This window comes from Cervus elaphus, chromosome 17 (assembly GCF_910594005.1).
Source record: "Cervus elaphus chromosome 17, mCerEla1.1, whole genome shotgun sequence".
Taxonomy (NCBI): Eukaryota; Metazoa; Chordata; class Mammalia; order Artiodactyla; family Cervidae; genus Cervus; species Cervus elaphus.
Genome location: NC_057831.1, coordinates 63,288,039 through 63,315,780, shown reverse-complemented (window position 1 = coordinate 63,315,780; position 27,742 = coordinate 63,288,039). Strand labels below are relative to the sequence as shown.

Genomic DNA, 27,742 nt, shown 5'->3' with positions numbered 1-27,742 from the left:
GACCCAAGGATCCAGTCCACATCTCCTGCATTGCAGACGGATTCTTTACTGCTGACCTACTTTACAAATATTGTGGTTTTTGTTGTTTAGTTGCTAAGACATGTGCAACTCTTTGCAATCCCATGAATGCAGACTTCCTGGCTTCCCTGCCCTTCACTGTCTCCTGGAGTTTGCTCAAATTCATGTCCATTAAGTCGGTGATACTATCTAACCATCTCATCCTGTGCCGCCCCTTCTCCTCTTTCCTTCAATCTTTCCCAGCATCAGAGTCTTTTCCAATGAGTCAGCTCTTTGCATCATGTGGCCAAAGTATTAGAGCTTCAGCATCAGTCCTTCCAGTGACTAGTTTGATCTCCTTGCAGTCCAAGGGACTCTCAAGAGCCTTCTCCAGCACCATGATTCAAAAACATCAGTTCTTCGGCACTCAGCCTTCTTTTTGGTTCAACTCTCACATCCATTCATTACTACTGACAAAACCACAGCTTTGACTATATGGACCTTTGTCAGCAAAGTGATATCTTTGATTTTTAATACTCTGTCTATGTTTGTCATAGCTTTTCTTCCAAGGAGCAAGCATCTTTTAATTTCATGGCTGTACTTACTGTCAGCAGTGAATTTGGAGCACAAGATAATATCTATCACTGCTTCCGCTTTCTCCTCTACTTGGTGCGTTAAAAATATATTAGAAACAGGCAATTGTAGATGTGTTGTTTCAGCAACACATTACTGAGTAAAGAAAGATATGACACCTTTCAATCGTCTGCTAATATTTGATGGTCCTGACAGTGTCTTTTCTAGGATCCTCCAGTGATTGTCATGAGTATTATGTGTCCACAATTGATGGTGGGCCCTAAATTTTCAAAGAATGTTAAGTCCCATTAAAATTTAGTTTGAGATTATCTTTTTAAATTTAGAGTGAGTGATTTGCATTAGATTTTACAAGAGAAGTAGAGAGAGTGTGCCAGAAAATGTCAAGCCCCATAAGAATTTTCGTTTTGGAAATCTGTAAATTTTCAGAGAGTGACTTTTATTAGATTTTACAACATAAATGGGCAATTTTTGGTCAACTTTTGCAAACCAGTGTTTGATAGACTTTGGGCCAGGAGGAAAATAATTTAGTTAATACCTTTACTACTTATTGTCTTTATGACCTCATGTACGCTATAATATTTAAGTTCTCAGGCTTTCATTTTCTGTTTTGAAGTGAAGACAGAATTGCGGATCATCACATTTGTAAATAACAAGCATGTGTTTTGATAGCTGAATGAATGTATTAAGGAGCTATGTTTGATAGTTATCCATTATCTGTGAAAATAATTCATCAGTCCTTATGTAGAGAGCATTAATGTGGCCATGAAAAATGGATCTGTCACAGATGGTTCAATAGGATTTCTAATGGACAATTCTAACAAGTAACCAAGCTGGCACATGAGATCCTCATAGCTGGCCTGGCGTGTAGATGATTGGAGTCTGTTAGAAAAGTGTGTGAAGAGTTCCCTCTGAGTTGCATCGAGATCAGTTGTGTTGGAAACAGTGGTTTTGCATGGGCCTAGGGGCAGGAGTGTGCCATTGTGGCCATTTCTATGCTAGAACCAACCGAGCAAACGTATGTGCCTAGAATTACTAATTAGCTTATATGCGTAGCTGAGAAATGATTCGAATATTCTTAAAGAAATACCAATTCTTTTTTGTCAACACTCTTGCTGACTTCATAGATGTTTTTATTCATCAATGTCCTACTGCCACATAGAAGACCACGAGAAAATAATGTTTGCCGTATTGCCTACCACAATTCAGTTGAAAGTACAATGTGCAAAGGATATTTTACCTGAATGTTGCAAACAAAACATCCACAAAAATGAAAGCCCTGTGCTTTCAAAGTCAGAAAAATTCAATTCCCCTTGACACAGCTTTGCACATTAAGTAACAATATCCTCTAAGATGCTGAGTGTAGGGTTAGAGAGTAGAATTTAGAAATCAGAATTTACGGCATAGTTTCTTGTTAGAATTACCATTGCATCACTGGGCATCTTGAATGAAGCTCAGGGACAAGCATAGAGAAAAAAGAACTGTATTAATAGCAATATTCACTCAGTTTGAGTGGACGTAATTGCCTAAATGCAGCAGAGATCGCCACTGCCGTCATCTTCACTATCAGTAAGGGCTTACTCTGCTCTGGGCACTACTGTCAGCACGTCTTATATACCAACCCATTCAGTCCTGAAACTGACCTCATGTTGTTGAACTCTTTCCAATTTTATAGAAGGAAATCTCCACGAACATATTTTATTCATGTGTGAGCACATTGTGTGTCCTCAGATCCTAGATTAGTACCTAGTACATAGAATGTGGTCATTAAATATTAGCTGGGTTCACAATTGAGGAAACTGAGGCACTGAGAGATTAAATAACTTGCCTAATATTATACAGAGAGAAAATGACAGAACTCAGATTCAGATCAAAGTCTTTAAACTTCACACAGCCCTAGTCAACTGAAACTCAACATTTTGGGTAAAAAAGCCTGTGTAAATTGCTTATCTTTAGCTGTTGAGCGTCTATGAGACTAGTAATAAGACTCCTTGATTCCCCTCCTAAAGTCACAGAAAACCCGGACAAAGGAAGCAGATGAATGGAGATGAGAAGGTCAGTTTTATCTCTGACCAATCTGGGTTGGAAAACGTGGCTCACATGTGTGGTCAGGGTCAGCCTTCCTATACTTTCCCCAAGGCACGTTGGGGTCTGCTGATAGGCACGCATTCTTCCGGTCACAGTTTCATGTGTGTGGAACCCCCATAGTGTAATCAAAAAAGGGGCATTTTCCACTCTGTCTCTGGATGACAAGCTCTTTCCTGATGCCTCTTGCTCCACGGGAAGCAGGCACATGGGGCACAGCTCTCCTAGGGCAGTTGGATCTTAAACCAAGCAGTGTGGCAGAGCTGAATACGTTCAGTCCTCTGCCCAGTCTCATTTGTCACCCTTCTCTTTCAGGGGAGGCATGACTGTGTAGGGAATGGGGCTGGAAGTGCTATTTCAATGTTGTTCCCAGGAAACTGTGGGTAACAGAGGGGAATACGAGTTCTCTCTAATACTAGATCAAACTTCTACAGGGTGGCAGTTCCTTTTGCCTCCTTAGCGTAGTAGAATATGATAATTCTGAAACCATTAGATTTGTTCTTGATTGTCTTTTGATGGTTGGGTTTACGTGAGTCTCAGAAGTGATTTTGATGTGCAGACTCTAGACTCCTCAAAGGCATACTTACTTGGATAGAGCTGTCATGAACTCTGTGATTGCTTGATAAACATCAAGGAGAGGAGCTGTTAGATGCCAGAAATTTGAGAAGCTGAACATCGGTGGCTGCTTGCTGCTCAGCGAGTTTTCCTCCCCACCCCCCGCCGCCCAAGGTAATTGCCAAGCTGATTTGTGCCTGGGCAAAAATGTGAAGAGGCAGAGGCAAGCAGGTTCTTGAGTGATAGATTTCCAGAAGGTCAAAAAATCGACAAGCAGATTGACTTTGGCAAATCCACAGAGAAGGACTGGGCCGGAAAATAAAATCAGAGGTCTTGGGAGAAGAGATGACAGGTAGAGCAGTAGAAAGCTGATTCTGATTTTCCAGCAGCTCCAGGATCACTAGGGTTTTCCGAGGCACACAGCAGAGCAGTGAGGCAAGAGATGCCACGTTTCAGCAGGTTCAGTGAAGACAGAGATGAGGCCTCTTGACTCTTGGAATAGGTAATACAATACATACATCACCATCATGAGAACAACAAATGAGGAGTGGAAACACATTTAAGTCCAGAGGTCTGATAAACTGAAGTGTGTATTTAGAAAGGGCTAAAAGAATTTTACAATTGAACTGCCATTCTAACTAACCTAGCTGATTTCAAAGTAATGCAGAAAAATATAAGTAAATTATAAACAAGGCACAAAACGTGCTGCCTCTTAAATTGTAATGCATTTTCTTTCTTCCAATCATGCTCTGATAGTGCTGAGCCTAATATGGTCCTGATTATTTGAAGGCTTTTGTGCCCAGGGGGATCTTTGGCAATGAGGGTCAGGAATCCTACATATTTAAATACGCTATCCTGCTAAAGTGAACACTTTGTACACATGAAAAACCCTTCTCTTGTTTTCTGTAATTTAATAATAACTTTGATTTAAAGAAAAAATTGAGAATCCATTTAACAAAAGTTATTTGCGGTTAAAAGTTCTACTGGGGGGAAATGGAGCATCGCCTGACCCCAAAGGATATATTATCTCTTCACTGAGCTCGCAGAGAGAGGGACAACTGCTGTTTAAGGCACCATTTAGGAAAACAATCTGTTGGAGTATTTTAAAAGCATGATGAATGTTTAATTTTAAAAAATATTGTTCAGGGCATTGAAATGCCAGGACTCTATGGATTGCTATACATTCCTCCATATTTATACCATAAGAAGCAAACAGTTACAAATATAAGGATTATTCAGGTTAGCAGAATAGTGGCAAAAAAGAAAACAAGAAATTGGGATTGAAGGTATTTAATATAAATTGCCAGCACTGATATGACTCACCAGTCAAATGAGAAAGCGAAGTGTTGGCGTGGGTGGAGGGTGCCTTGGAAGGGAGTAGACTAGGATATTTTTATCAGAATGTGCATATTAAGAGCCTGCTTAGTTCATGGCTGCCTGTATGGTGTGCATAAAGTGAATTGGTGTGTTTAATTATATCCACACATCCTCCGAAGAAATTTTGGAATCTGAGATACAAATAGTGCCATGTCTGACATAGATGGGTCAAGACTAGATGGCAGATTCAAATCTGAAATAAGATAATGGGCGCAGGAGTATAGGCTGACTCCTAGAGTGAGAGAAATTACAAGACGAGACCTGGTGTTTTGATTCTTGAGATCAAAGCTGAATCCAAGAGGAACCCCCGAGAGCAGCTGAAGTCCCACTTGCTGGCTGCTTTGCATCCCCCCAGCAGACAGTTTCGATGGTCTTTAATGGTCACCTAGCTCTCTGGTAGCTCAGTTGGTAAAGAATCTGCCTGCAATGCAGGAGACCCTGGTTCAATTCCTGGATTGGGAAGATCCACTGGAGGAGGGATAGGCTACCCACTCTAGTATTCTTGGGTTTCCCTTGTGGCTCAGCTGGTTGAGAATCCGTCTGCAATGTGGGAGACCTGGGTTTGATCCCTGGGTTGGGAAGATTCCCTGGAGAAGGGAAAGGCTGCCCACTTCAGCATTCTGGCCTGGAGAATTCCATATAGTCCATGGAGTTGCAAAGAGTCGGACATGACTGAGTGACTTTCACTTTCAGCTTTTTTGAAAATGCTGAATTTACCAAACGATTTGGGTGTTGTGTTAATCAAAGGTTAAGAACAGAGGTCAGCCATTAGAGAAACTTAGGAGTAATTTTCAGGGGAGAATTGAGAATCATGATATGATGAAATGAAATGAAAGGATAACACATTAGAATTCACACATTTCCTCTGTTTTTCTTACTTTTCTTTCTGTAGAAAATATGAGCCAGTTTCTTATTTTGAAAGCTTTTCTAATTTAGGATTAGACTGTGGAATAACATAGTTCGTGACAATTACTTTCAGCCTCCCAGCCCAGAAATCTTATATCCTTTCTTACACATAACAGAATTTTGGATTATGCAGAACTGTGTAGTGAAACAAGAGTTTATTTTGAACTGTCACAGTGGTTAATATCCCAGGTTTCAGTTGGACATGAGTTTCTATCCTGGCTTTGCTCTTTATCTGCTGTGTAACCTTGGGCAAGTAACACATTTTCCCAAGTGTCAGCTTTGGCATTTGGAGTAATACCTAGCTCCTAATGTTCTATGAGAGAAGATGCAAAGCCCTGGCATGTAGTATATACTTGGTAAAAGCTGTTTTTCATTCATTCATTCATAAATGTATTTATTTTTTAATAAGTCTTCATTGAGTGTGAAGTATGTGTCAGCAATTGTTCTAATCCTATGCAATATTATGAGTGCCCCTAAGTTTACAGAGCAGAAATAAATACACATGGTGAAGAATATTATGTGGTATGACAATAAGTGATGGATGCTGTGGAGAAAATAAAAGTAAACAGCGTAGAGCAGGGAAGTGAGTCATGGGAAAAACGAAGGCAAGGTGCACATTTTCCAGTTTCTATCAGGTCACTGGGCTTCCCTGGCTCCCTGCCTGCCTGGTGGGGGCCTGGGTTCAGTCCCTGAGTCAGGAAGATCCTCTGGAGAAGAAAGTAACAGCCCACTCCAGTATTCTTGCCTGGGAAATCCCACGGACAGAGGAACCAGGTGGGCTATAGTCCATGGGGTCGCAAAAGACTCACACAACTTAGCGACTAAACAACAAAATAAGTCATCAATAATGGCCTCATTGACATGCTGCTGTTTGCATTAGTACTGAAAGAAGGGTGAGGGAGTCACCTATTGGATATCTGGGAAAAGAACATTCTCCAGTGGGGAGGGATGTAGTCAGTTCAATGGCTTTAAGATGGAAGTATGTCTAAAACAAGGAGGCCAAGTTTCTAGAAGATCATGAAGTTAGGTATGTAATGGAGAGGATGGCTGACATCACTTACATCATTTTGTTGGCCATTATAGGAGCTTTGGTTTTTCTCTGAGTGAAGTGGGTCATTGTTTCAGAGTTCAAAATGGTGGTATGGCGTGACTCCATTTTCTCATGTTTTATAAGACTCACTCTGAGTGATATAATGAAAATTGAGGAGAGAGGTAGAAGCTGGTAGGCTATTGTTGTTATCCAAGTGAGGGATGACAGTGTCTTGGACCAAGGTGGAAGGGGTAGAGATCTTGAAAGGTGGCAGGACTGAGAATATATCACAGAACCAAAAGGTTTCCTGATGGATTGGATGAGGGTATGAAAGAGAAAGGCAGTTCAATTCAGTTGTACAGTCGTGTCCAACTATTTGTGACCCCGTGGACAGCAGCACACCAGGCCTCCCTGTCCATCGCCCACTCCCAGAGTTTACCCAAATTCATGTCCATTGAGTCAGTGATGCCATCCAACCATCTCATCCTCTGTCGTCCCCTTCTCCTCTCGTCTTCAATCTTTCCTAGCATCAGGGTCTTTTCAAATGAATCAGTTCTTCGCCAAAGTATTGGAGTTTCAGCTTCAACATCAGTTCTTCCAAAGAATATTCAGGACTGATTTCTTCAGGATGGACTGGTTGGATCTCCATGCAGTCCAAGGGACTCTCAAGAGTCTTCTCCAACACCACAATTCAAAAGTATCAATTCTTCGGTGCTCAGCTTTCTTAGAGTCCAGCTCTCACATCCATACATGACTACTGGAAAAACCATAGCCTTGACTAGACAGACCTTTGTTGACAAAGTAATGTCTCTATTTTTAATATGCAGTCTAGGTTGGTCATAACTTTTCTTCCCAGAAGTAAGCATCTTTTAATTTCATGGTTGCAGTCACCACCTGCAGTGATTTTGGAGCCCAAAAATTAGTCTGTCACTCTTTCTACTATTTCCCCATCTATTTGCCATGAGGTGATGGGACCAGATGCCATGATCTTAGTTTTCTGAATATTCAGTTTTAAGCCAACTTTTTCATTCTCTTCTTTCACTTTCATCAAGAGGCTCTTTACTACTTCTTTGCTATCTACCATAAGGGTGGTGTCATCTGCATATATGAGGTTATTGATATTTCTCCCAGCAATCTTGATTCCAGCTTGTGCTTCATCCAGCCCAGTATTTCTCATGATGTACTCTGCAAATAAGTTAAATAAGCAGGCTGACGATATACAGCCTTGACATACTCCTTTTCTTATTTGGAAGCAGTCTGTTGTTCCATGTCTAGTTCTAACTGTTGCTTCCTGACCGGCATACAGATTTCTCAAGAGACAGGTAAGGTGGTCTGGTATTCCCATCTCTTTAAGGATTTTCCACAGTTTGTTGTGATCCACACAGTCAAAGGCTTTGGCATAGTCAATAAAGCAGAAGTAGATGTTTTTCTGGTACTCTCTTGCTTTTTCAGTAGTCCAGCGGATGTTGGCAATTTGATCTCTGGTTCCTCTGCCTTTTCTAAAACCAGCTTGAACATCTAGAAGTTTGCAGTTCATGTACTGTTGAAGCCTGGTTTGAAGAATTTTGAGCATTACTTTACTGCTGCTGCTGCTGCTGCTAAGTCACTTCAGTCGTGTCCGACTCTGTGCAACCGCATAGACAGCAGCCCACAAGGCTCCCCCTTCCCTGGGATTCTCCAGGCAAGAACACTGGAGTGGGTTGCCATTTCCTTCTCCAATGCACGAAAGTGAAAAATGAAAGTGAAGACGCTCAGTCATGTCTGACTCTTAGTGATCCTGTAGACTGCAGCCCACCAGGCTCCTCTGCCCATGGGATTTGCCAGGCTAGAGTACTGGAGTGGGTTGCCATTGCCTTCTCTGATTACTTTACTAGCATGTCAGATAAGTGTGGTAGTTTGAGCATTCTTTGGCATTGCCTTTCTTTGGTATTGGAATGAAAACTGACCTTTTCCAGTCCTGAGGCCACTGCTGAGTTTTCCAAACTTGCTGGCATACTGAGTGCAGCACTTTCACAGCATCATCTTTTGGATTTGAAATAGCTTGCCTGGAATTCACCTCCACTAGCTTTGTTCATAGTGATGCTTCCTGAGGCCCACTTGACTTCACATTCCATGATGTCTGGCTCTAGGTCAGTGATCACACCATTGTGATTATCTGGGTCATGAAGATCTTTTTTTGTACAGTTCTTCTGTGTATTCTTGCTACCTCTTCTTAACATCTTCTGCTTCTGTTAGGTCCATGCCATTTCTGCCCTTTATTGAGCCCATCTTTGCGTGGAATGTTCCCTTGGTGTCTCTGATTTTCTTGAAGATTCAGATCTCTAGTCTTTCCCATTCTGTTTTCCTCTATTTTCTTGCATTGATCGTGGAGGAAGGCTTTCTTATCTCTCCTTGCTATTTGAAACTCTGCATTCAGAGGGGTGTATCTTCCCTTTTCTCCTTTGCCTTTCGCTTCTCTTCTTTTCACAGCTATTTGTAAGGCCTCCTCAGACAGCCATTTTCCTTTTTTGCCTTTCTATTTCTTGGGGATGATCTTGAAACCTGTCTCCTGTGCAATGTCCCAAACCTCCATCCATAGTTCTTGAGGCACTCTATCAGATCTAATCCCTTGAATCTATTTCTCACTTCCACTGTGTAATTTAAGGAATTTGATTTAGGTCGTACCTGAATGGTCTAGTGGTTTTTTCTACTTTTTTCAATTTAAGTCTGATTGGCAATAAGGAGTTCATGATCTGATCCACAATCAGCTCCTGGTCTTGTTTTTGTTGACTGTATAGAGCTTCTCCATCTTTGGTTGAAAAGAATATAATCAATCTGATTTCGGTGTTGACCATCTGGTGATGTCCATTTGTAGAGTCTTCTCTTGGGTTGTTGGAAGAGGGTGTTTGCTATAACCAGTGCATTCTCTTGGCAGAACTCTATTAGCCTTTGCCCTGCTTCATTGCATACTCCAAAGCCAAATTTGCCTGTTACTCCAGGTATTTCTTGACTTTCTACTTTTGCATTGCAGTCCCCTATAATGAAAAGGACATCTTTTTTGGGTGTTAGTTCTAGAAGGTATTATAGTCTTCATAGAACCGTTCAATTTCATCTTCTTCAGCATTACTGGTTGTGGCATAGACTTGGATTACTGTGATATTGAATGGTCTGCCTTGGAAATGAACAGGGATCATTCTGTTGTTTTTGAGATTGTATCCAAGTACTGCATTTCAGACTCTTTTGTTGACCATGATGGCTACTCTATTTCTTCTAAGGGATTCCTGCCCACAGTAGTAGATATAATGGTCACCTGGGTTAAATTCACCCATTCCAGAAAAAAAAAAAGAAAGAATAAAGTCAAAGATAATTACAAGGTTTACCCAAAGCATCAGCAAGGATTGTCGTAAGTATTAAGATGGTTGGGTGGTGTGACGGACTCAATGGACATGAGTTTGAGCAAACTTCAGGGTATAGTGAAAGACAAGGAAGCCTAGCATGCTGCAGTCCGTGAGGTCGCAAAGAGTCGGACACACAGACCTTAGTGACTGAACAGCTATTATTATTTTACAATTTGTGGCTTTTTGTTTTATACACTTAAGAAAGAACAGTGAACTCACTTATAAGTGTTTGTAACCTACACAAAGAATTTGTAAGTCTCCACAGCACTGCAAAAACGACAGGTACCCAGTTGGTGCTAAATAAATGATTTTTGAACCTTTGAGGGGTAAGGGGACAGCTCTTCTAGTCAGAGAAAATAGTAAGGCATGAAAAGATAATGTTACCTTTCAGAGAATATCTTCTTTTACTTAACAGCTTGGTCTAGGTCTGTCCTGCCTCTTCACTCCCCATTAAATTATCTGATCCAGGCACTCTCCTCCAACGATTCTTCAAGATCAATATGATTCACCACAGCCTTCCTGATTGCAGAAAATGGTCTCTCTTGTTATGCAGCCTTAGTAATACCCTGGCTTTATTGTTCTCTGGCCACATAGAGACAGGTGCTGTACAGTCAATGGACGTGGACGATGGATGAAATTGCCTCACTAAATAAGTCTAAAATTTTCCTTTCCTGGGCTCAGTTCTTCTGAACCCCCAAAGAGGGTCTTGGTTCTTCTTTTTATTTGGTCATATATTCTTTGAAACTAAAGATGACTGCCACGATACTTTCTGGAAATAATATATTTCATTTCTGTATCAGATTTATACTCTTGTGAACATTTACAGATGGGTGTTATAAAAACTTTCACACTGAGAAAAGAAGCAAGCATTGTTATTTCTGGGAGGACCAAAGGAAAAATAAATTACATAGCTTACTTAGTATTTCTGGTTTTTTTTTTTTAATCCTAATCAGTGAGTCACAAATATAAGCTAACTACTGAGACCCAACAGTTGTAAAGTTCAGAAACGTAATGTCAGCTCCTTACAAATGAGATAGCTGGGTGAGATGGGTATCAGTGCACTTTTTAATACATTACTTTAGCTACATCTGTCCCTGTGACTGTAAACTGGATGTGTTTTTCTTGCATGAAATATAAAGGCTCACTTATCAATGATTCTCTGCCCTTAGAGCAAAAGGCTGAGAGTTCCATGTTGTGAGCTCAATGAAGGCAAACATGGGGTGAATTTTTCTGATCTATGAGCTGGGGTTGTATTCATATCACAGCTGCCTTTTAAAACTGCCTGGAGAGCTGCAGCAACAGTTTAAAAGACTACCAGGAATGGCAGGAGCAAGAAAGGGTAGACAGGAGTTGGAATCATTTTCTGGTAAAACCCCAAATGGATCAAACCACAAGTTTATATCACAAATTTATTGGAAATAGTGCTGGAAACTGAATTTAGGACAGTGGGGAAAATTAACTACTCATAACAGTGTATGAGAGCAGAGAAGGAAAAAAAGATAAAATTTAAATGCAAATCAAAAATGGAGTGAAGCAATGTGAATGTTTACATGAAATATTTTATGGAAGAGATATGATATAGAATGAAGTAAAACAATGTTTTGATTCACAAGAGAATTTGCATTAAATTGTGTGCTTTCTGACCAGATGTAGGTGTAGCAGTCAAAACAGTTTTGAAAGACCACCAGAGACTTCTATCATCAATGTAATTTCATAGTTATCATTTTTAGTTCAACCTTTCATTTATCTCCTGCATCCAGTTAATCTTTTTTGTTAAATTCTTTCTGCTGCATTTCTGTCCTCACTTTGAAGTCTAAAACCTTTGCTGTAGTCTTAGAATTTCTCCCTGGTTAGAAGTCTAGATCTCCTGTAATTGCATCAAAGGGGCCTATCGTAAGAGTCAATAATCATTAACTTTGTTTATTTATTTACTTGTTTATTTATAACTGTAAGACCATGAGAAATGAGTTGAAACCATGAGAAATGAGTTGAAATGATAGAAGGGAAAGATTCTGAGTGCAAAATAAAGCAATTTAAAATTTTTATTTATTCATTTATTTTGAAATTAATTAATTTATTTTAATTGGAGGCTAATTACTTTACAATATTGTAGTGGTTTTTGCCCTATATTGACATGAATCAGCCATGGGTGTACATGTGTTCACCATCCTGAACCCCCCTCCCACCTCCCTCTCCATCCCATCCCTCAGGGTCATCCCAGTGCACCAGCCCTGAGCACCCTGTCTCATGCATCGAACCTGGACTGGTGATTCATTTCACATATGATAACATACATGTTTCAGTGCTATTCTCTCAGATCATCCCACCCTCACCCTCTCCAACAGAGTCCAAAAGACTGTTCTATACATCTGTGTCTCTTTCACTGTCTCACATACAGGGCTATTGTTATCATCTTTATACATTCCATATATATGTGTTAGAATACTGTATTGGTGTTTTTCTTTCTGGCTTACTTCACTCTGTATAATAGGCTCCAGTTTCATCCACCTCATTAGAACTGATTCAAATGCATTCTTTTTAATGACTGAGTAATATTCCATTGTGTATATGTACCACAGCTTTCTTATCCATTCATCTGCCAATGGACACCTAGGTTTCTTCCATGTCCTGGCTATTATAAACAGTGCTGTGATGAACACTGGGGTACACATGTCTCTTTCAATTCTGGTTTCCATAGTGTGTATGCCCAGCAGTGGAATTGCTGGGTCATACGGCAGTTCTATTTCCAGTTTTTTAAGGAATCTCCACACTGTTCTCCATAGTGGCTATACTAGTTTGCATTCCCACCAACAGTGTAAGAGAGTTCTCTTTTCTCCACACCCTCTCCAGCATTTATTGCTTGTAGATTTTTGGATATCAGCCATTCTGACTGGTGTGAGATGATACCTCACTGTGATTTTGATTTGCATTTCTCTGATAATGAGTGATGTTGAGCATCTTTTCATGTGTTTGTTAGCTATATGTATGTCTTCTTTGGAGAAATATCTGTTTAGTTCTTTGGTGCATTTTTTGATTGGGTCATTTATTTTTCTGGAATTGAGCTGCAAGAATTGCTTGTATATTTTTGAGATTAATTCTTTTGTCAGTTGCTTCATTTGCTATTATTTTCTCCCAATCTGAGGGCTGTCTTTTCACCTTGCTTATAGTTTCCTTCATTGTGCAAAAGTTTTTAAGTTTACTTAGGTCCCATTTGTTTACTTTTGCCTTTATTTCCAATATTCTGGGAGGTGGGTCATAGAGGATCCTGCTGTGATTTATGTCAGAGAGTGTTTTGTCTATGTTTTCCCCTAAGAGTTTTATAGTTTCTGGTCTTACATTTAGATCTTTAATCCATTTTGAGTTTATTTTTGTGTATGGTATTAGAAAGTGTTCTAGTTTCATTCTTTTACAAGTGGTTGACCAGTTTTCCCAGTTTTAAAAGACAATCTCTTGTTAAAGATATTGTCTTTTCTTCATTGTATAGTCTTGCCTCCTTTGTCAAGGATAAGGTGTCCATAGGTGTGTGGATTTATCTCTGGGCTTTCTATTTTGTTCCATTGAACTATGTTTCTGTCTTTGTGCCAGTACCATACTGTCTTCATGGTTATAGCTTTGTAGTAGAGCCTGAAGTCAGGCAGGTTGATTCCTCCAGTTCCATTCTTCTTTCTCAAGATTGCTTTGGGTATTCGAGGTTTTTTTTTTTGTATTTCAATACAAATTGTGAAATTATTTGTTCTAGTTCTGTGAAAAATACCATTGGTAGCTTGATAGGGATTACATTGAATCTATAGATTGCTTTGGATAGTATACTCATTTTCACTGTATTGATTCTTCCAATACATGAACATGGTATATTTCTCCATCTATTTGTGTCCTCTTTGATTTCTTTCATCTATGTTTTATAGTTTTCTATATATAGGTCCTTTGTTTCTTTAGGTAGATTTATTCCTAAGTATTTTTTTCTTTTCGTTGCAATGGTGAATGGAATTGTTTCCTTAATTTCTCTTTCTGTTTTCTCATTGTTAGTGTATAGGAATGCAAGGGATTTCTGTGTGTTAATTTTATATCCTGCAACTTTACTATATTCATTGGTTAGCTCTAGTAATTTTCTGGTAGAGTCTTTAGGGTTTTCTATGTAGAGGATCATGTCATCTGCAAACAGTGAGAGTTTTACTTCTTCTTTTCCAATCTGGATTCCTTTTATTTTTTTTACTTTTCTAATTTTTGTGGCCAAAACTTCCAAAACTATGTTGAATAGTAGTGGTGAGAGTGGGCACCCTTGTCTTGTTCCTGACTTTAGGGGAAATGTTTTCCATTTTTTTTCCATTGAGGATAATGTTTGCTGTGGGTTTGTCATATATAGCTTTTATTATATTGAGGTATGTTCCTTCTATGCCTGCTTTTTGGAGGTTTTTTTTTTTTTTTATCATAAATGGATGTTGAATTTTGTCAAAGGCTTTTTCTGCATCTATTGAGATAATCATATGGTTTTAGTCTTTCAATTTGTTAATGTGGTGTATTACATTGATTGATTTGTGGGTATTAAAGGATCCTTGCATTCCTGGGATAAAGACCACTTGGTCATGATGTATGATCTTTTTAATATGCTATTGGATTCTGTTTGCTAGAATTTTGTTAAGGATTTTTACATCTATGTTCATCAGTGATATTGGCCTGTACTTTTCTCTTTTTGTAGCATCTTTGTCTGGTTTTGGTATTAGGGTGATGGTGGCCTCATAGAATGAGCTTGGAAGTTTATCTTCCTCTGCAGTTTTCTGGAAGACTCTGAGTATGCTAGGTGTTAGCTCTTCTCCAAATTTTTGGTAGAATTCAGCTGTGAAGCTTATAACTGTAAGACCATGAGAAATGAATTGAAACCATGAGGAATGAGTTGAAATGATAGAAGGGAAAGATTCTGAGTGCAAAATAAAGCAATTTTAAAATTTTTAAAAGTTTAGAAAGAAGCATATACTATAAATAAAAGGGTAGCTCAGGAAGCCTTCTCCAGCTTCCTAGTTTTGAGTCACTGATCTTCATACCATCAGCCACCTTCTACCTCCTGATACCACAACTTAGCATATTTGATTATTTTTATTGTTTATACATGCTTCATAGACAATCATCTCTTTACCTGTTTCTTTCCTCTCAAAGATCACGAGGACTACATACTATGTCCTTTATATGTCTTTTATCTATGTGTTGTTACAATATGCAGTGTAACAATCAACTCAATGATGGTTTTTTTTTTGAAGGAAGAAAATCAGGAAGAAAGGAGGAAAGAAAGAAAATTTATTTATCAATTTCTCAGTATCTTTTTACATGTAGCCCTCTTCAGAAGTTATACTCCAATAAAAATTAATTTTAGAAAAGTTCCAGATTTAAGATAGAATGACATAAGTCTTTTGATTTAAATATGGAGCAGTTCACCAAAATTTATATATTGGTGTGCATACATGCATATACATAAATATATACATATATCACACACACACATATATATACGCACACCAACATATGATATATATAAGTAGGTAAGTAAGTGTTAGTCGCTCAGTTGTGCCCGACTCTTTGCGAACCCATGGACTGCAGCCCACCAGGCTCCTCTGTCCATGAGATTTTCCAGGCAAGGATACTGGAGTGTGTCGCCATTTCCTTCTCCAGGGGATTTTCCCAACCCAGGGATCAAACCTGGGTCTCTTGCACTGCAGGCAGATTCTTTACTGACTGAGCTACAAGGGAAGCCATATATATATATATATATATATATATATATGTATATATATATATACACACCCTAACCATACACACACACACATATATATAAATGTAGATATGTATACATACTAATATGAAACGTATATTCTATCACATATATGATACAATAAAAAGTTGAAATGACTTTATATTTTGTAAAAAGTAGCACTGACTATTTAACTGGACTGTAGGTTTCCTTATAATTTTTTATACATTATTATATCTCCTCAAGTATGTCACTTGAGACTGGTGCATGACAAGTGTGTAGTAAATGCATATAAGATGTTATTCTACTGGCACTACTCAAGATACCAAAAAATCTTAAATTAAAAATTGTTTCATTGGTTTTTGAATGGCATTTTATTATTGGGATGGTTATTAGCATGGAATTTTTAAGCCAGAAAAAAAGTCTGAGTATAACTCTAAGTAGCTGTTGAATTTAGATGAGGTAAAATGAATATAATTATGCACAGTTCACAGGGTGATCTTGAAAATATATATAAAAATTTAACCCAGTCCATGCATATAGTAAATGCTTAATAGGTAATAAGTTCCTTTTATTATCAAACAATGGGAATTCAAGTGATAGGATGAGTACTTAAGGGTTGCTATATAAGTTTCTAAAAGTTCCTAATTACATGTTAGGTGTAAAGTAATCATAACATTTTCCAAAGCACACACTGTCAGGAAACAGCATCCCAGTGATGGGTGATGAAGTTAATTACTTTAAGAGATTTCTTTTTTCCTGTTGTACTAATGTCGACCAAATTTATTTTTAAGAAGAAATTGATACTATCATCAAATTAGAATATCAATAAGCTACATTTTATAAGTACAGAGTTTCTTTTTGAAGCTGAACCAAGAGATTCACCGTGGCTTAACTGGGTAAAGAATCTGCCTGAAATGTGGGAGACCTGGGTTAGATCCCTGGGTTGGGAAGATCCCCTGGAGAAGGGAAAGGTTATCCGCTCCAGCATTCTGACCTGGAGAATCTCATGGGCTGTACAGTCCATGGGGTCGCAACTGAGTGACTTTCACTTTCACTTTTCAAGAGATTCAGGGAAAGATAGCAAAAGTTTGTAACACTGCCAACAAGTCTCTTCGTGCATTTACCTTTAGGATGTTGTAGATGAAAAATACTGGATTGTTGAATAGGAGAACTGAACTCTATTAGAAACAAAAGCAAATGATTTTTATGTTTTTAACATCTAAATTTGAAAACTTGCCTTAATTTTTCCCCATTTATAATTTATTTAATTCTGCAATCTACCATCATAATACTTTTCCTATGTGTAATTTATCCCAGGTTATCCATAGGTGTAAAGATAACACTTTATCTCATATTTGAGTATGGCAGAATCTGTATGGCCTTATCCTTGATCATAATCTACTGTGTTTATCATTTTGTGATGCTCTATGATGGTCCATATTATTCATATAGAGCAAACTATTGGGAGCTGTTGGGTCCTTAGTAGAATGGGAAAACACACAGCAATGTAACAACTCCTCACGCATTAGAAGTTACAATATGATCTGAGTGTTTCATTTGAAGACATAAAAGCTTCTGGAACCAACAGAAAGGTTGTTAAATACCTCAGGGAAGGCAAGGACAACTTTATAGAGAAAGTGTTATTTGAGTTTATTTTTTAAGAACAAGGTTTAAGTGAGAGGACATTTTATATAGAAGGCTCCCGCAGTGGTTCAGCTTAAAGAGCCCGCCTGCCAATGCAGGAGACTCAGGAGACGTGAGTTCCATCCCTGGGCCAGGAAGATCCCCCAGAGAAGGAAATGGCAACCCACTTCATCATTCTTGCCTGGAAAATCCCATGGACAGAGAAGCCTGGCAGTCCACCTCCGAGTCGCAAATATGTCTGAAATGACTTGGCGACTAAACAACAATAATTTTATATAGAGGAAAGAGCAAGTTACCCGCCCCCCCCCCCCAAAAAAAAAAAAAACCTGAAGGAAGATGGCATGAAATTGAGTGTGGTCATGGCTGAGATGCACCATGTGGGGCAAGATTGGGTCGACTGGAAAGATGGCCAAGGCCACGAAGGAGCTGGTGTGCTGTGCCGTGATTTTCAAACTTGGTCTGGAGGGAAAGGACAGTCGTTGAGGAACATTAAAATCAGAGAAGAGCCATCACATCTTTGTTTTACTAGCAGTGTCATGAAGGCTGTATAGGAGTTGGGGAGTCTAGAAGCGGTAAAGCTAGAAGAGGCCATTCCAAATGTCATTGCCAGTGAGGGTGGGGAAGGGAGGAAAAGTCAAGGACTATATGAAATAGAGTCAGCAGAACCCGGTCAGCAATTAAAATGCTGAATATGAGGAAGAAGTTCAGACTGAAGTTTGACAGTTGACGAAATGGCGGTGCCTTTTACCAAGTCTAGAAACAGAGGAGGCAGAATGTTGAATATTTGAAGCCATGGCCTACACGGGCCTTTGAAATTGTATTTTCAGTGTCTGTACTTCTATTACATTTAAATACTTTCTTTCTACGCAGTAGTGAAAGAAGAACTGCAAAATTATTTTGCAGAGTAAATGAAAATATCGCTGTCCACAGTAGTGTTCTGTGAGGATGGTGAAAAGGTCATAAAAGAAAAAGTCAGCTAGCATACTTTAACTTAAGCACCTTATTTTATAGTAAAGAAAATGAATAGTGAAATTCTTTGAATCCCTTGTATTAGAATATATATATAATATATATACATATATATGAATTGCAGTCCTTAGTGCATTCAGAATACTCCATTTATGTTGATTTATAAACTAATTCTTTATGTTAAAAAGGTAAAAGTTTATCCTTATTATATATTGGCTTACATGCGTTCTCAGTCGCTTCAGTCATGACTCTTTGCAACCCCATGGACTGTATCCCGCCAGGCTCCTCTGTCCATGGAATTCTCCAGGCGAGAATACTGGAGTGTGTTGTTATGTCCCGATCTTCCTGACCCAGGGATCGAACTTTCATTTTCTGAAGCTCCTGCAATGCAGGTGGATTCTAAAGAATCCATTGCTGAGTCACTGGGGAGTTCCCATTATATATTGCACATGAGAATGTTTATTTTTTAATATGTATTGGGGGGAGCAAAATGTAAATTTATATCAGCATAGTTTATAAATTCTCATAACTTAGTTGGTAAGCTGGTTTCTACTAGTACTTAGAGAAAAATTTAGGATTTTGAGCTGGTGATTAATAATCTCCATGTTTCTAACTAACCCAGGGACACCGGACCTCTAACGACCTGTGCCCAGGCTGCACTTTGACCTCTCAGGTTCTAGGGCATCTGATGTGCTCTGGATGCCATTCTTAGCAACTTGGTATGGGATGGGGCACTAGGATCTCCTCACAGGAGAATCTAACGTGTAATAGCAGAAGTGAGAACTTCAAGAATTCTTCATTTTTCCCCTTGTCAGAGTCCCAAACTGAGCATGGAGCCATGACTTGATGAGACGTTACCTCGAGGAACATAAGTTGCTCCTGGTACCACTAACAGCCTCCCTTTGGAAACATTCTCTCCCTTGTCTGTCAGGCAGGGAATGTCTCTGGACTGTACTTAGTAAGCCCTGAGAAGCTGTTTGTTAACTGAACCAAATGGTCCCACTAAACCCATGAGAATCAGTGTGCATTCATTCTCCTCTTCCTTTTTCTGTTTGACTTCCCTTGCTAGTGCTTTGGGGAGAGAAGAATGTCTCCGGCTTCCTCACCAGAGTAAGCTGAATCATTACATATCGGAGGAAGACATTTCAAAGAGAGAGAGACAAATCTTATACCTGCCAATGGTTCTAAGGACCAGAACAGTCCCAGATCCTGTTGAGGATAGATAAATTCTCCAGTGATATCAGAATCAGGTTGATTTGAAACCCATAATCAGTGATTGTCATGATGGGGTATGTTTAGTTTATCCTTTGAAGACCTTGTATCCTGTCCATAAACATACAGGCAACTTGATCTTGTTAAGTGTGCTAGACGCTCAGTCATGTCTGACTCTTTGCAGTCCCATGGACTGTAGCCCTCCAGGCTTCTTTGTCCTTGGTGAGAATACTGGAGTGGGTAGCCATACCCTTCTCTAGGGGATCTTCCTGATACGGGCATTGAACCCAGGTTTCCCATATTGCAGGCAGATTCTTTACCATCTGAGCCACCAGGGAAGCCTTTGATTCTTCTTTGGGATCCCCAGATGGGCTATACTTTTTAAATCAATGCGTTTTCATTAGGAGGAAAAATAAAAGTAGATAAATGAAACTAGAAGAACAAACAGAATATATAAAAATTCGAAAATTTAAAAGCATCAGGAATCTCATACTGAGAGGAAATTTCATGTATTCAATATAGGTTTATGTTTCCAAATCATCATAAGGAATCAAAGACCCAAACATAGAACTACCGTGAAAAGTGATTGTATGAAAACACAGTTCATACTGATTTTATTATTCTTCTTAACTCTTTCTGATTTTTTTTTTAACTCTTTCTGATTTTATGGGCACTATATTTATCTAGCATGTGTTGAGCATCTACTGGGAGGAAGATTTTGGGTAAAGAGGAACAATTCCTTTGTGGTAGAATGGTAACAATATTATCAGATTCAAAGTTTCCAACTTTTAATAGGAACACTAAGTGCCATGTAAACAAAAATAACTTAGAAAGTGTTCGTTGACTTGAACAAACTTGACTGATGACAAATGGCACGTGTAGGTGTTTTGGGAATAATCCCAGGAAGCACAATGTCTTTGTTGTTGCTGAGAGTAAAGCAAAACAGAGCAATGACTAACTTGTCCTAAAATATGTGTGTGACAGTCTACTTGTGCTACACGGTGAGCACAATTATTAGCATCCTGATCTTTCTGAAGAGATGTCATCTGCAGTTTGATTTTACTCTTCGTATTGTGAGCTCACATACTACTTAACATTACCGTTAATATCAAAATTACAGGGATGAAGACAGTAGAGCTGCTTGTTTGGATGATTAGCTCCAATTAATTAATATCTTTTAGTACAACTAATATCTTTCCCAAGTCTTTAATTATTATAATTCTTTCTCCTTAGAGTAAGTGAATGATATTTGATGCACAATCATTTGGGAAGTGGTATCTACAGACACTAGCTGGGGAAGGACACAATGATACAGGGAGGACAGCCAACGCAGGGTACCATCGTCATCAGGTTACGGCTGAGCACAGGTGGAGTTTCATCCCGTGGAGGTCACCTGGGAAATGGTGTAGCGCACGCCCAAGAGTTGTGTCCACTGAGAGGGGGATAAAGTTGAGTTATATTTCCTCCAACTCATCAGTCATTGGTTGATGGCTGTTCCCAGGAGCACAGACTCCTCTGCGATTCCTTTTCGCCCCTTGCAGCCAGGAAAAGCCCCCAAGCAGAGCCTCCCAGGAGCTTGCAGCAGAGCATCCCAGCACGGTGAGGAGTCATGGTTGTCCGCGGGATACGGACAAAGGGCTGCAGCACATGCCCCGTTGGTCTTCTGCGGATGTTTACTATTGTAAATGTTGTTAACGGAATTATTTAAGCTATCAAACTTTTGACTTGGAATCACCATTTATTTTAGTAAAAGTGATGGAACAGGTATTTTGCACGTAACTCAGAATTTCTCTCATCTCCAGGAGCTTTCCTGCCACTAGACCTGAAAACCTGCTTCCTTTTATTTCAACACTCTTCTCACTTGACATAATCAAGGATAGTCCCTCCTCCTTCCCTCCGTGTATATATTGTGAGCCTTTTTAATGAATGCTTTACATGCTTACTCAGGGATATTTCTCTTTTTTTTGATCTTGTCTCCTAAAAATTCAGCTGCTCCCGGAGTCCCTTCTGTCTGCATTGGCAGATGCTTAACTATCTTCTACCTTAAACCAGTAAGCAAAAAACAGTCTCTCCACTCCCCCACCTTCCCCTGTTGCTAGAGTCCCCTTCTCCTTCACAATCAAGCTTCTCAAAGATTGTATAAAATCACTGCAGCCTTTTCCTCTTCTAGACCTTCCCTCTCTCCAAGCTGGCCACTGCACACATTTTTTATTTTACTGATGGCTCCCAGGTCTGTAACTTCAGTTACTATTCCATACCTCAGATTACTGGATTTCTTAGCAGCAGTGACTGCATAACTCATTTCTTCACAGGGGTGTAAGTTGCCTTTGAAGACTCACCTCTAGTTTCCGGGACACTTTATTTTCCTCTACTTTTTTCGAACATGCATAACAGGAGAATATCCTTTGCAATGCATGTGTTCTTTAACTGTGTTTATGAAGTCAGCGAACTTTGAAATCATTTCCTTTAGGGTAACTTTGCATATCTGTGTTCTGTGTCTTGAGCTGTTTCTCTTACTGCTTAGAGCTTTGAGGGTAATCATTTTTTTTTCTCTTTAGATTCTTAGTTGGCACCTCATTGCATTCATTAGGATGACCATATTCTACCTACTTTTTACTTGTCATGTGGTGTGTGAGTGGGTATTCTTTCATATTCTTAGCATGAATATTTTCATGTATTTTTATCATCACTCTTTTCTAACTTAACAACTCCAGACTGAGGAGAATACTTCCATTTGCCTATATTTGGGTGAAGTCTACCTTAACATTTAATTTCTCTCTTCTGGAACATTTTAATAAGTCAATATCTATAATGACTACAATTTTATTCAGTTGTTTGAGTAAATGTGAGAGTATGATTGATTTGGCATGAGTAAGAGGAAAAAACATGCATAAGTCAGACCCAGGGCCAGCTATATAAGTTGTGAGACCCAGTCCAGGATGAAAATGTAGGGTGCTTTATTCAGAAAATAATTAAGAATTTCAGGGAAGTGGAAGGAGAACATTAGACCACGCACAGGACTCTTCTGAACACAGAGACCTGTGTGACTGCACAAACATATAGCTATGGAGCAGACCCTCTACAGATATTTGGGGGCAGGTTGCAGCTGAGAATTAACTTTATAGATGAGTTTCAAAACAGAATTTCATGAGTACCATTTTTTTGGAATAAAATAGTATATAAAATAACAAAGTTGAAAGAATATATTTATTTGGAACACCATGCTATGCTTTGACACAGAGTATTGCGGAGAGTAGAATATGTCATTAATAAGAAAACAGGTTTAGATTAATTCTTGACTGAATCCAATACTTTGTTTACCATGCGTGCTCAAGAGCCAGATTGCGTGGGTCCTAAAACCTGGCTCTGTCTACTCTGCGGAGTGTGGGTCTTGGGGCACATTTCCTTAACTGTCCATACGTCAGGTGTAAGTGTATTGGGATGATAGCAGAGACTCTATTTCACAGATTTGTCATGCAGTTTATTATATTTTCAGACCTTTGAAGGATAAGTATTCAGTCTTCTCTGTTACTTTAAAATTCTTTCACTTTTGCTTTAGTAGATACTATATCCTAAACTTAGTTTGCTGTCTTATGGTTGTGAATTAATGCCCAGTATAATGTTAACATATTTCCTGATATTGTTTGTGCAGAATTACACGGTTATCACTTAGCAATTGAGGCATTAAGTTTATGATGGTAGAAATTAATGATGTTATTTTTTTCTTATAAGAATATTGAAAGGGCTTCATTTTTAATTTTTTACTTTGAGCTTTCCCCCATTGCCATTTGGCTTATTTAAAAATCAAAAATCTAAATCATCTGTTTAGCAGAGCAATCCAGTTAATTATGCTCTACTTTATAAGTTACATAACTTCCAAATCTAATTTAATTTTAGCAGTTCAGGCATTCTTAAATACATTTAAAAACAATCTTTTTTGGACATAGTCCTTGTGATTAATGAATGTTATTTGCTTTTTTGTGTCACTGAATGATAAACCTTTTTATATTAATATGAATTATGTTTATTTATAGTGATTAGCAGTGTGTTTGTGCATTATTGAGAAGATATAGTAGTTTACAGTCTACAAACTAAATCTCTACCATCATGAAATACTATCTGAAATATTTGGTTTAATCATCAATTTTAGGACTATATCATACAGTAAGGATAGTAAGTTTATTTTATTTTCTATACTGGTACATTTAAGATAGTTTCTGAGAAACCATTCTGAGTTCAAAACAAAAAGCTCTAGTCAGGTATAGTTTCCAAAAAGAATGTCTTACATTTTCTGGGCATTTAGCATTTAGGACTGTAAGACCCTAGGGAATAATTAAGCCATATAGCTATATTTGTTGGTTGTGAACGTTGAAAAGAAAGCAAACAGAATATTCCCAATTATCACAAAACTTTCTCACCTTGCCATGATCTTGACCCTTTCTGTCGCCTCTGGTTCTCATAATATAATATGTATATTCAATCTCTTTTTCTCACACCAGACAGTATTACCGAAGTCTTCACTAACATCTATGTGACCAGTTTTGGCCCTGTCTCAGATACAGACATGGTAAGTTTTTCATAATGTTTTTTCTTCGTATAATGGGAAGTGTGGGAGATAATTCAAAATAAACACATATTTTTAGTGTTGTAGATTACGTATCTGTCTCATGCCTGTTTTGCCTGTTTGCTGTGCTTCATGGTTCAGTCATGTCTGACTCTTTGCAACCCCACGGACTGTAACCTGCCAGGCTCCTCTGTCCATGGGGATTCTTCAGGCAAGAATACTAAAGTGGGTTGCCATGCACTCCTCGAGGGGATCTTCCCAACCCAGGGATCAAACCCAGGTCTCCCACATTGCAGGCGGATTCTTTACCTTCTGAGCCACCAGGGAAGCCCATGCCTGTTTAGTCTGCCCAAATACAGAGAGAGTTGAGGCTGTTAATCTGCTTGTAGAATGGTGCACCATTCTAACTTAAGTGGTCAGATTAACTCTTTATATTTTATGTTATTTTCAAAGCTTTCTACCCAGCTACAGTGTGGCAAACAGTTGTTTAAATAAAGTAATGATATTACTGAGAAGCATTTTCTAAGATTAAAGCCCCTACTTGACTTCCATACGTCTGTACAGTTTCATAGGTAACTGCTTCTTACAGGTTGTGGTCATGATCAGTGTTACAAATGGAAACCTTCTGCTGGCATTGAATAAGGTGGATTTCTAGTCATACTGGTCATAGCAATAAATACAATACAGGTGGCAGGGGATGAGGTGGTTAGATAGCACCACCAACTCCATGGACATAAATCTGAACAAACTCTGGAAGATAGTGAAGGACAGGGAGGCCTGGTGTGCTGCAGTCCATGGGGTTGCAAAAAGTCAGACACGACTTAGCATCTGAACAGCAACAAACACTCCTCATTTATAATAGGTACATATAAATCAGTCTAAGAAAACTAGAATCTAGAATTCTAGTTTTCAAGAAAACTTGAATTCTGTGGAACTGGTCTTTATTTTTCTTTAAAGTGAGATCAGTAGAAGAGGGAGATTGGTCGGTTGGGTTAGAAATCAGTGCACTAGACCAATCATCACTAAATTCTTGGTTAAGCATAAGCATTTTATGTCTGCCTGAAGCACCTTCTACTGCTCCCTGTCATGCTGTACTGTAGAAAACTTTTGTATAAATTATTTTTCATTCACCTTTCTTGCTGTCAGAGAATGAGAATTAGAGGAGATGCCCTTGTCCCAGGCTTTGCCTGGCCATCCTCCATCATGTCGCCCTCCCAAGTTTCTTCCTTTTATCTGATACCCCATGGGGAAGGATGACAAGCATGGATGTTTTCCATCTGGATAAACATGGGTTTAAAACTAAAGGTTTTCCTTTCTTGCAGATGCTCATAAACAAGATTCGCCAGTTTTTTTTGAACTATACTATAGCCGATTTACAATATTGTGTTAGTTTCAGGTGTATAGCCTAATGATTCAGTTACTTTGTTTTCAGATTATTTTCCATTATAGGTTATTATAAGATATTGAATACAGTTCCCTGAGCTATACAGTAAATCCTCATTGCTTATCTATGGCATGTAGAGTAGTTTTTATCTGTTAATCATATATTCCTCATTTATCCTTCTCCCACCTCTGTTAATCGTATATTCCTAAGTTATCCTTCCCCCACCTTCCCTTTGGTAACCTTGTTTGTTTTCTATGTCTGTGAATCTGTTTCTGTTTTGTATATACATTCATTTGTATTATTGCTTAGATTCCACATATAAGTGATATGATACAGTATTTGTCTTTCTGTCTGGCTTACTTCACTTTATACTTAAACACAAAATTCTCTAGGTCCATCCCTGTTGACGTAAATGGTGATATTTCATTTTGTTGTGGCTGAGTACTATCCCAGTGTGTGTGTGTGTACGTCACATCTTCTTAAGCCAGTGTTCTACTGACAGACACGTGGGTTGTTTCCAAGTCTTGCTTATTCTAAATAGTGCTGATATGAACATTGGGGTGCATGTATCTTTTAAAATTAGAGTATTTGCTTTTTTCCAGATATATTTCCATGAGCGGGATGGCTGAATCACATGGCAACTCTTTTTAGTTTTCTGAGGAACCTCCATACTGTTTTCTGTAGTGACTGCATCAGTTTACATTCCTATAATTACACAGTTTATTGGGGCATGCCTACCTTTCCTGTAGGAGTTAGTTATGCCAATTTTATCACAAAAATATGTTTTTCTTCCACCCAGAGCCACTGCTCTGACCTCACAGCCAGAGAACTCGATGAACTTGGAGGCTGGAGATGTCAAGTACAGGAGGGGTGAAAGTGAAAGCCGCTCAGTCGTGTCCGACTCTTTGTGACCCCATGGACTATACAGTCCATGGAATTCTCCAGGCCAGAATGCTGGAGTGGGTAGCCATTCCCTTTTCCAGGGGATCTTCCCAACCCAGAGAGCGAACCCAGGTCTCTGCATTGCAGGCAGATTCTTTACCAGCTGAGCCACAAGGGAAGCCCAAGAATACTGGAGTGGGTAGCCTATCCCTTCTCCAGCCAATCTTCCTGACCCAGGAATCGAACCAGGGTCTCCTGCACTGCAGGCAGATTCTTTACCAACCGAGCTATCAGTTTTGGGGAGGTGACTGATACCAAACACTGTAGATCTTTGAAGTTCTTTCAAATTAATATGTGAAACCTTAAGTGCTTTCCCCCCAACTTCAACTTCTACATTAGTTGGCAATAAAGCTAATATTTCTGTGCAGCTTGTCTTAGTAAATGCTCCCACGTATTAGAGACACAGTGAGAATGAACACCTGACCTCTATGTGGAGCCAAGTGTAGAGAATCAGAATTGTGCCAAGCACAGTTGAAAGAATAGCAGGATATTATATACATTATGGTTCTTATATGGTTACTTTGGTGATTTATTACCAGCCAAAACAGAAAGGCAAATGGTATAGGGCCCCCAGATATCAAAGTTTTCAATGTTGCAGATTTTGTGTAGTGAATCTTGGTGCTAACAGTACTGTGTTAAAAGTTTTTGTTCACTTTGCAAAGTGAATTATTTTATCTCAAAAAAATATATATCAAAATATATACTTTTCCTAGACACATAATGTTTGCTATTTGAGGGTTTTAGACAGTCATGTATTTTTGGCAAAATGTATGAAGTGACTCTTTTCCAGTAGTGATAATGGATTAAGCTAATTCTCCTCCTTTTGTTCTGACCATTCTTTGGGATTACTGAAACATTTAGAAAGCTGGTAGCTGCAACTCAAAGTGGACTAAAGACTATAATAATACCTGAAATCATAAAACTCATAGAAGAAAATATGAGAGATAAGCCCTTTGACATTGGTCTTGGTGATGATTTTTTTAAACCTGACACAAAAGCATAAATAAACAAGTAGGACTGACTGTATCAAGCCAAAACCTTCTACACAGCAAAAAAGATCAATAAGCTGAAAAGGTACTGTGCAGAATGGAAGAAAATATTTGCAAATTATATATCTGATAAAGGGTTAGCATCCCAAATATATAAAGAACTGCCACAACTAAATAGTAAAAAAGTAAAACAAAGCAAAAACCATAATCTAATTTATATAAGGGAGAAAAACTGAATAGACATTTATTCAAAGAAGACGCGCCAATGACTAACAGGTACATGAAAATATGCTCACCATCAATAATCATCAAGGAAAGGTAAGTCAGAACCAGAGTGAGGTATCACCTCACACGTGTTAGGATGACTGTCATCAAAA

At 38.7% G+C, this 27,742-nt stretch overlaps 1 protein-coding gene across 3 annotated transcripts in view; it reads left to right on the top strand.

Moving 5' to 3' along the window:
* The window catches only part of GABRA2 (gamma-aminobutyric acid type A receptor subunit alpha2), a 140,565-nt gene that overhangs the window by 30,756 nt on the left and 82,067 nt on the right, over nt 1-27,742 (top strand). For all 3 annotated transcript variants that reach the window (XM_043871103.1, XM_043871105.1, XM_043871104.1), the window contains one exon: nt 23,986-24,053. In XM_043871103.1, coding sequence (XP_043727038.1) covers nt 23,986-24,053 — 68 coding nt within the window. The remainder of the gene's footprint in view (nt 1-23,985; nt 24,054-27,742) is intronic.